This window comes from Clupea harengus, chromosome 3 (genome assembly GCF_900700415.2).
Source record: "Clupea harengus chromosome 3, Ch_v2.0.2, whole genome shotgun sequence".
NCBI classification, from domain to species: Eukaryota; Metazoa; Chordata; class Actinopteri; order Clupeiformes; family Clupeidae; genus Clupea; species Clupea harengus.
The window spans coordinates 16,673,777-16,683,776 of NC_045154.1; the positions used below are offsets into that span (position 1 = coordinate 16,673,777).

The following is a 10,000-nucleotide window of genomic DNA, read 5'->3' on the forward strand; positions in this document are numbered from 1 at the left end:
CCGTATGAAGCGCACCGCCCGTGGCTGTGGAAGACATCGGTTGAGTCACTCAGAGAAACAGTCATCATGTCTTAGGCAGAGTCATCAGGCTTTATAGAGAAAGAGTTCTCACATCATAGAGTCAACACAGCTTATAGAGAGAGCGTCATCCCGTCTTATAAAGAGAAAGAGTTCTCACATCTTACACAGTCATCCCGTCTTATAGAGAGAAAGAGTTCTCACACCTTAGACAGTCATCCCGTCTTATAGAGAGAAAGAGATCTCACACTTTACACAATCACATCTTATAGAGAGAAAGAGATCTCACATCTTAAAGAGTCATCCCGTCTTATAGAGAGAAAGAGTTCTCACATCTTACACAGTCATCACATCTTATAGAGAGAGAGTTCTCACATCTTACACAATCACATCTTATAGAGAGAAAGAGTTCTTACATCTTACACAATCACATCTTATAGAGAGAAAGAGTTCTCACACCTTACACAATCACATCTTATAGAGAGAAATAGTTCTCACACCTTACACAATCACATCTTATAGAGAGAAAGAGTTCTCACACCTTACACAGTCAACACATCTTACACAGTCAACACATCTTAGACAGTCACATCTTATAAAGAGAAAGAGTTCTCAGATCTTACACAGTCATCACATCTTATAGCGAGAAAGAGTTCTCACACCTTACACAGTCAACACATCTTTTCCCCAACCCCCCACCCCTTACCCTGCATAGCCTTTGTGTTGTAGTAGAGCAGAATAATAAGTCATTATGAGAATGGGCCGCTTGGTGTGGTTTTACTCATTACAGCAGTAACCAGTGAGTCCTGACATCATGGCAAACTGAATGAAAACATTTCAAAGTCACCTTGTTTGTTGAAAACTTTGTTTGTTTTTGTTTTTACAATTTCTTTCAGTCTCCTCTCCTAAAACTCTAAGTCATAACCACGTTCTGTATGCACACACACACACACACACACACACACACACACACACACACAAACACATGAACGAATACACACTCACGTAAGCTTTCAAATCCTCAAGATAATCTCACGCTTCCTCTGCAAGGCAGTCGTCGTAGGTCAAACTCTTTGTACCTATCTCTCACTCTATGTGTGTGTGTATGTGTAAGTATACGTATGTGAATGTGTGCATATGTGTCTGTGTGTGTGTGTGTTTAAGCCTCTGTGTGTGTGCATATGTGTGTGTGTGTGTGTGTGTGTGTGTATGTGGTGTGTGTGTGTGTATGTGTAAGTATACGTATGTGAATGTGTGCATATGTGTCTGTGTGTGTGTGTGTGTGTGTTTAAGCCTCTGTGTGTGTGCATATGTGTATGTGTGTGTATGTGGTGTGTGTGTATGTGTGTGTGTGCATATGTGTGTGTGTACGCACATTTCTGTGTCAATCCGTCTGTATCAAAGACTACCCTTGTCCAGATGTTAACTTGTTTCATCTGAAAGAGAGACAGTGAAACTGCAACCCCCATTAACCTTGCAGTCAAACTGAGTTCACACACCGCAGCTATCAGCTATCGGCTAGCTAGCGCTCCCTCCAAAGCCAGCTATAGGCTAGCGCTATCGGCTAGCGCTCCCTCCAAAGCCAGCTATCAGCTAGCGCTCCCTCCAAAGCCAGCTATCAGCTAGCGCTCCCTCTAAAGCCAGCCGAGGACAATGCAACATTATGACTCCCTCCTGCAGGAGTCTAGAGCCACAGCAGGACAATGCAACATTATGACTCCTGTAGGAGTCTAGAGTCTCACCAGGACAATGCAACATTATGACTCCTGTAGGAGTCTAGAGCCACAGCAGGACAATGCAACATTATGACTCCCTCCTGTAGGAGTCTAGAGCCACAACAGAACAATGCAACATTATGACTCCTGTAGGAGTCTAGAGCCACAGCAGGACAATGCAACATTATGACTCCTGTAGGAGTCTAGAGTCTCACCAGGACAATGCAACATTATGACTCCTGTAGGAGTCTAGAGCCACAGCAGGACACCGCAGCCCCAGAGCCACACCAGGAACATTGATCAAACATACTGTACCCCTTTAAAGCAGTGCAATTTTCCCTGGATAAAAGCATTTGGTGCCGCCGCTAATGTAGGACATTGTAGGTACGATATGAATTAATTATGATACAGGTACAGTATGAGTTGATGAAAGGTACTGAAAGGTGAACTAAATGTGTTCCTCTCTGCTGTGTACGGTACTGAAAGGTCAACCACTCCTAGGGCGTGTCTAGGCCTACATCATTCAAATGGACACAAAGAAACAAAGAAAATGTACTTGAGGCTTATTTGATGAAGCGTAATCCACAAGTATTAAAAGGCCTGCAGACTGTGTATCAAACACTGTTAGTCTGCATCCAAAGGCCACCAGACTGTGTTCCAAACTCTGTTAGCCTGTATCCGAAGGCCACCAGACTGTGTATCAAACACTGTTAGTCTGCATCCAAAGGCCACCAGACTGTGTTCCAAACACTGTTAGTCTGTATCCGAAGGCCACCAGACTGTGTATCAAACACTGTTAGTCTGTATCCAAAGGCCACCAGACTGTGTTCCAAACACTGTTAGTCTGCATCCGAAGGCCACCAGACTGTATCAAACACTGTTAGTCTGCATCCAAAGGCCACCAGACTGTGTTCCAAACTCTGTTAGTCTGTATCCGAAGGCCACCAGACTGTGTTCCAAACACTGTTAGTCTGCATCCAAAGGCCACCAGACTGTGTTCCAAACTCTGTTAGTCTGCATGCAAAGGCCTGTTATGCAGCGTCTGGAGAACCTGACAGCCACATGCCTCAACCGACCAATCAGAATTGCCAGTTCCACAGCAATACACAGTCATGTACCAAACACAGACAAGAACACACTCAAGACGCAGGCATAGACACACAACATGCTGTCCTTCACAGACACACAACATGCTGCCCTTCACAGACACACAACATGCTGTCTTTCACAGACACACAACATGCTGTCCTTAACAGGAGCACAACATGGGATCTTTTTAACAGGCACACAACATGCTGTCCTTCACAGACACACAACATGCTGTATTTCACAGACACACAACATGCTGTCCTTCACAGACACACAACATGCTGTCTTTCACATACACACAACATGCTGTCCTTCACAGACACACAACATGCTGTCCTTCACAGACACACAACATGCTGTCCTTCACAGACACACAACATGCTGTCCTTCACAGACACACAACATGCTGTCCTTCCACAGGTACACAACATGTTGTCTTTCACAGGAACACAACATGCTAAGTGAAACTACATTTTGGCTGGAAACCAGAGCTCAAAGACTCAATCCAACCAACAGTGACTTGTAGGACAGGGCAATTACAGGTCAGGTCAATCACACCTCTTTCTAGCTCATGGCGTGGGTGTTGATAGTGAAGATATTGTTGACTTGGTCGAGATCGGAGTACTGATTTGGCAAAGATCTCATCAAAACAAATCCCTTTTCATGGTAAAGACTTGCATTGCATTAGAAGAAAAGTACAGTAGCCCTGAAGAAGTAAGACACAATACCTGCAGTCGTTTTTAGTAGCGAGACATTCTGCATTTTATATCCTTTGTGAACTAATCTTTGATTCCTCTGGTGAGCTTTCTGATTTAAAGACACGCTCTGACCTCTGACCTCCGACCTCCAGACATATCTGCTGTTTATCCCATGTTGTGTGTGCTGCCAAAACAGTGTCGGCTACGCAGTCATCTATCCGGCTGGGCCAAGCGACATCACTTCCTTTTAAGGCTAAGGGCTCATTGCGGCCAGCTTCCCTTTCCTCTAAGGCGAGGGGGGTGATTGCTGCCCACTTCACTTGCATCCAAGTGCTGCCAAGTTGACAGCTCTATAAAATTCATTCTCATAAGGACACAGACACACAAACACAATCAGACTAACGCATACATAAACACACACAAACATGGGCATGCACACACACACACACACACACACACACACACACACAGACACACACACACACACACTTCCAGTCATGAGGATCAACTATAATCTGCCTTTTGGCGGGAGACAGAAGCACTCAACTGTCCTAATCCAAAACCATCTCAATAGCACACAGTGCACCTCTTCCTCTCTCTCTCTTCTCTCTCCCTCTCTTTCTCCCCTTTTCTCTCTCTCACTAACTCTCATCCCTACTCTCACACACACTATTTTTGTTTTATTTCTGTCAAGTGCTAACACTCTCAATTTTTTCCTGTAAAGGACATCCAAACACTGTCAAACACACACTCACACACATGTGAACAACCACGCACAATCACTTGTCATACATTCACAGCAGACTAACCTGCTTCCCAGAAAGCCATATCAGATGTGCTCGGTTAGTTAATTCCTTAATTTAAGGGATATCAAGCAAACGATTAAACAAATGACCTTACCTCTTTGTCACGCTCAATCAGCAAGCCCGCCTTCTGAAGCTCCGCCTCAAACTCCTCCCTGATTAGGGTTTTCTCTGCGTCGGTTGGCTCTTTGCTGAACTCCGCCTCCTGCCCCACCTCTATTCCCCCTTCTCCTAGTTCTGCTTCAGCGATGCGGCGCTTCTGATTGGCTGCCGGCTGCGGGATAGAGCCATTGGATAGGATAGAGAGGCGTTGCTGGGAGGTGCGTCTCTTGCAGTGATAGACCAGCACGTAGTCCACCTGCCGCACCCCGTCTGAGAAAAACACACCCCCACGATGGGAGGGTGCCTCCTCCTGCACACACACACACACACACACACACATACACACACGCACAAACACACACACACACACACACACACACACACACACACAAAGAAGTTAACAGACACATAAACATGTATGGAGATGCACACCAGAAAAACACCAACCCACATTCAGGCCCAAAAAACAAGTTCACACACTTCTTCGAAACCTGAACACTGATACATAACGTTTCCAGTTGGCTGCCTGCGGCTGCCTGCCTGCCATCTACACAACTAGTGTATCTTTCATTCCATGCCACTCCATCTTGGATTAGGTGTGAGCTGGTGTGTGGTTGCCAGGAGAGGGCCAGATCCTATCGGATCACGAGCTGTGGTTTAGGGTTCAATGGTCAGATCCCGCTGATTGTGTGCTAGTGGTGAAGGTGAAAGATCAACAGGAAGCAGGAAGCAGGAAGTGGTTTAGAGTTGGGTTTAGTGATCGTACCTGGGGTTGTACTGGTAATACACACATTTACAGTAAATGTATATAGTGTATTTGTACCATTATCAGCAGTTTTAAAGAGAATTACCTGAGCTCCTTAAAACTATTCTGAGTTAAAAAAGAAATCAAGCAAAATCCATCTCAGGGGCTGAGGCCACCTCTGGTTTGACAGCAAAAGGATTTTATTTTACGAGTGTTTACACCATGACTGAAACCTGACACTCACATCATCAAACCGAGCACTACACTCGCACGCACACACACACATACTTAGCACTCCACAAAACCACCACAAGGTTATCTAAATAAGACATAAACTTGAAGACGCTTTTCTACTAATGTAATGACAGTTTAGAGACTGGCGTTTCCTGCTGGTGTTACTAACAAAAACAACAGAAAAGCAAGACAGGTTTGGAAATCAGATAGAGGAAGAATACTCAGACATTCACCAATAGCTGCAATAGACTTGAGACTGTCACTGTGTTCATCTGCTTCACTGAATGAATTTGTAGGCCTTAACGACAACCTTTGGTTGACTGCATATTATACACATTAGTGAGTATTTTGCATTTGCAGAAGGCATACTGTTCATGCACTGCATTTTGAAAAAAATGCTAAATAATCGCTGAAAAATGACAGACCACATGGTACAGACCAAATGGTACAGACCACACAAGAGGACGTGGACATCAAGCTTAGTCTCAGCTCCATACACCTGATTGGCCGGGTGTTAAAGGACGGAGAGGCCACACCTCTCTGTCATCACCTCAGTGATTGGGGTGCTTATAAAGTGCCTGACAACGTACACCTGATTAGCATACGGAGGTTGCCTGACGACATATGCCGAATTAGCATACTGAGGGACATACACCATATTAGCATACTGAGGTTGCCTGACAACATACACCAAATTAGGATACTGAGGGACGTACACCATATTAGCATACTGAGGTTGCCTGACGATATATGCCAAATTAGGATACTGAGGGACGTACACCATATTAGCATACTGAGGTTGCCTGACGACATATGCCAAATTAGGATACTGAGGGACGTACACAATATTAGCATACTGAGGTTGCCTGACGACATACACCAGATTAGCATACTGAGGTTGCCTGACGACGTAACCCAGATTAGCATACTGAGGTTGCCTGACGACATACACCAAATTAGCATACAGAGGTTGCCTGACGACATACACCAAATTAGCATACGGAGGTTGCCTGACGACGTTCACCAGATTAGCATATGGAGGTTGCCTGACGACGTACACCAGATTAGCATACTGAGGTTGCCTGTGGCCATATGGTCCTGTGGAGTTCAAGGATAGGGTAGTGTGTGTGTGTGCGTGTGTGTGTGTGTGTGTGTGTGTGTGTGTGTGACTGGGTTAAAAGGTTAAGCTTTCCTCTCAGTGGAGGAAAAAGCCTCCATAAATTAGGTCTCTCACCAGAAATGCCCACCTTAAACTACTGCAGTAACAGCTGGGGCATGTGTGTGAAAATGCCATGAATTGTTCCTTGTTTCTGACAAAAAAGCTATTTCCACTCTCCTCAGGACTTCATTTCTGGTTTTATACCTGTTCACTGTTTCACTCTTTCACACATGGGTAGGGTCAAAGGTGAGAGGTGAGAGGAGCAGATCAGTCATGTCTCGTGTTCCTCCGGCGTAGTGTCAAATAAATCTCTTGGGGCAAATAATGCTGCGATTCCACTAGCGGGAGAACACACACTGTGAAATACCCACTGCTCTGTCGTGTCGCATGACTTTCTACTGTTAAATGACACATTTAAAACCACATCCTCAATCAGGTCAGAGGCGGAGATCATCGGGGGATGGAGATCAGGGGAGGTCTGAGATGGTGGAGGTTAACAGAGATAGGCTTTACAGTGCAAACAAAGCATTATAGTTCAGCAAAAAGATTCATTTAAGCCTGTGCCTTTAGATTGAAAAACACTGCTGACTGTTGTACAGCACAACTAAAGATTCTGGACTTTTGATCCAAATCCCCAGTTGAGTGAAACCAAAGGGTTCTGTGCAGGTGGGATGTTGTTCTTCAAATGTGTTTGTGTTGGGAACAGCACAGTGTTGATGAACGTGTCGGGAACAGCACAGTGTTGCTGCGGCTTGGTGTCGTGCTGTGCCTCAGCTTGGGAGCATGGTGCCGCCAATACCATGGTGATGGGGGGAGGGGGGGGGGGGGTCACTACCAGTCCGTCTGCTCTATTCTCTAAATCGCTTTGGAAAAAAGCGTCTGCTAAGTGAACAGATGTAAACATAATCTGGGTCTATGACCAGAATGCATAGTGTCAGCATGTGGTCGAGTGTATCTAATTTTGAATACTTTCTCTTTCCAAAAAACCGTAACACTTCCTCCGTATTCTCTTTCAAACCATGTCAGCTAAGCCACCCTCATATCTCCTCTCACATGTGCATTCACTACGTCATCCATGTACCTTTTGCACAGTGTAAACAACAGATTCAATACACACACCAGCTTCTTCTTCATAACATGGTTGCCATAGCGCCTCTGCTCAACCATACATGCGTGACTGTGTGTGTTGTAGCCGATACTGTGTGTGTATAACGTTATATGGGGAAGGAAGGGCTTGGGTTTGGTAGGTGAACTCAGAAGTGGAGTTATGGGGTGAATGACAAACTCACCGAGGCTGGTTGTTCCTCGCCCAATCCGCTGGACTCGCGCGTGCCATTGACGGTATCTAGGCTGAGCTGGGAGAGATCTCGAGCCACGCTCTGCAGTTTGTCGCGTAGTCGATCAGGAGCACCGTTCCATGTCTCTGCCATCCCACAAATAACGAAAACAAACAAACAAAATAGCAAGACCGACGTCAACGGAGAAATAACGTGATTCGTTACGCACGCCTGATTCCTATATGTACGAAATAATCCTAATGACAAAGAAACGTGCAACGTCCACTCACACACACTCCCTTGCACACACACACGCTCTCTCTCTCTGTCTCTGTCTCACACTCACACACACACACACACACACTCCCTTGCACACACACACACACACACTGTCTCTCTCTCTCTCTCTCTCTCTCTCTCTCTCTCTCTCCACACACACTTAAGGAAATTAACCACCTGGTAAACAGACTAGGATAGATGACTCTTACAGGCGCTAAGCGTCTTTGCTCTCGTGCAAGTTTTATGGCTCTCAAACTCGGCGCAAACATGTGGATATGAATGGCGGTTTTTGGCACTCGCGGGAGTATTTATGTAACTGACTGCAGCAACAGTGAAACGACAGTCGACAGCATTCCACTCACCGTTTTAATTAAAATGAGCAGAACGGTGACTTTGGGGCTTTCGGTGCGTACTTCAGTACCATGGCCAGCGACAGCAGGCGCCTGAAATAGGCCGGCTTACCGCGCGCTAATTATATCAAGCTGCCAATGTCCCCCTGTACTGCGCCAAACACTCTCCAAACACTCACATTACACACACAGTCCAACTATCCCCGCAGAATGCGACATCATCACACGCTTCCTATGTGTCATTCATTTCATCCGCACTTTTAGAAATGACTTAATATTTATTTGCCAAATAGTTTTTTCCTCTAGAATATTACCATAAAATAGTGAATGAGGCGTGTGATGCAAACAACTCTGCACTACTGAGAAAGGAGTTTCTAGTTGCTTCAAATCAGGAACAGAATCCGGCAATCTCGAGCTCTGATTATATGATCTAATTAAACCAATGCACGCGCAACAGTTGTCTGCACGCAATAAACAAACGCTCCCCATAGCCTCGGCGCGCGCATACCGCTTTATGATCAAGATCTACTTAGTTAAAAAAGATAAAGAAAAAAAACAAAAACTAACAAAATGTTTGTTTTTGTTTGTTATTCAACAAAGCATCCACTTACCAGTCCCAGAGGGCGACGTGTTTAGAGCCATGATTCCTTTCCCGATGCTAAACGCGCGAGCGCTGCTAGAGGACGCGCGATGACTGAGATGGTGGACAATCCCCTCGTGGCCTCATGCAGGCTTATCGCGAGCGGCCACTGTCGTTAATTCCATGCACTCTTAAAAGGGGAAAACCGGCGGTACAGGGAGGAAACGGACACAAGCACTCAGACAACCCCATGCAGGCAACGGTACACACAAACACACTCATCACCCCACAACACAAACGAGAATAATGTATGTGAAATCTAAAAAAAAAAGTAAATCATTAAAATGTTTTTTAATAACCATGCCGTGTATTTTTTTTGTTTATTTACAACATTGTATTCATTGTGTGACCAAAGGACTGTGGTTTATCTGCAGTTTCGTGCAGTTTAAAGATTATACATCGCATTGCTATACAACCAAGTAGTTTCTTATCACCCAAGTGCATTCATAGATTTGTGTAAAACTTATAATAACAAAGACAAAACTGGCATATACTTTATTAAAACTGTTGTATTGTACAGCACAACACAAAATATGTGACCTCAGGAGGTAACCTACCATCGAACTGGCACTGGTTTTTCTAATGGGGAAATTCCCTCAGGATTGTAAATGTCTTCCCAGACTTGATCTTCACCCTAAAATCTACAACTGGTCAAGTCCCTAAACCATAATCTTTAATCCTTCCAGATTGTGCAGTGAGTCAACTCCCCATTTTAGGCCAACCTTTACTCAAACTCAAACACACACACACAAAAGCACACACACACACTCACACCTAATTGTTAAACACAGACATGGAGTTATCATAGTTCACACTGCATAAGCAAATACAGAAGTGAACTGATCATTTCCATTAGGGCTTTCACCAGATTCCTCCACTTTAAATGGGAAA

The 10,000-nt window shown here is 44.8% G+C and overlaps 1 protein-coding gene across 1 annotated transcript in view; it reads right to left on the reverse strand.

The window, feature by feature from the left end:
* LOC105892374 (anoctamin-1) overlaps positions 1-9,334 on the reverse strand; it is a 34,467-nt gene extending 25,133 nt beyond the window's left edge. Inside the window, exons 1-4 of the mRNA XM_031564792.2 lie at positions 9,081-9,334; positions 7,853-7,986; positions 4,421-4,735; positions 1-24 (exon numbers count right to left, since the gene is read on the reverse strand). The exon at positions 1-24 is cut by the window's left edge and continues 69 nt beyond it. Of these exons, the coding sequence (XP_031420652.1) occupies positions 1-24; positions 4,421-4,735; positions 7,853-7,986; positions 9,081-9,111 (504 nt within the window). The 5' untranslated portion in view covers positions 9,112-9,334. The remainder of the gene's footprint in view (positions 25-4,420; positions 4,736-7,852; positions 7,987-9,080) is intronic.
* Between the last annotated feature and the right edge of the window lie 666 nt (positions 9,335-10,000).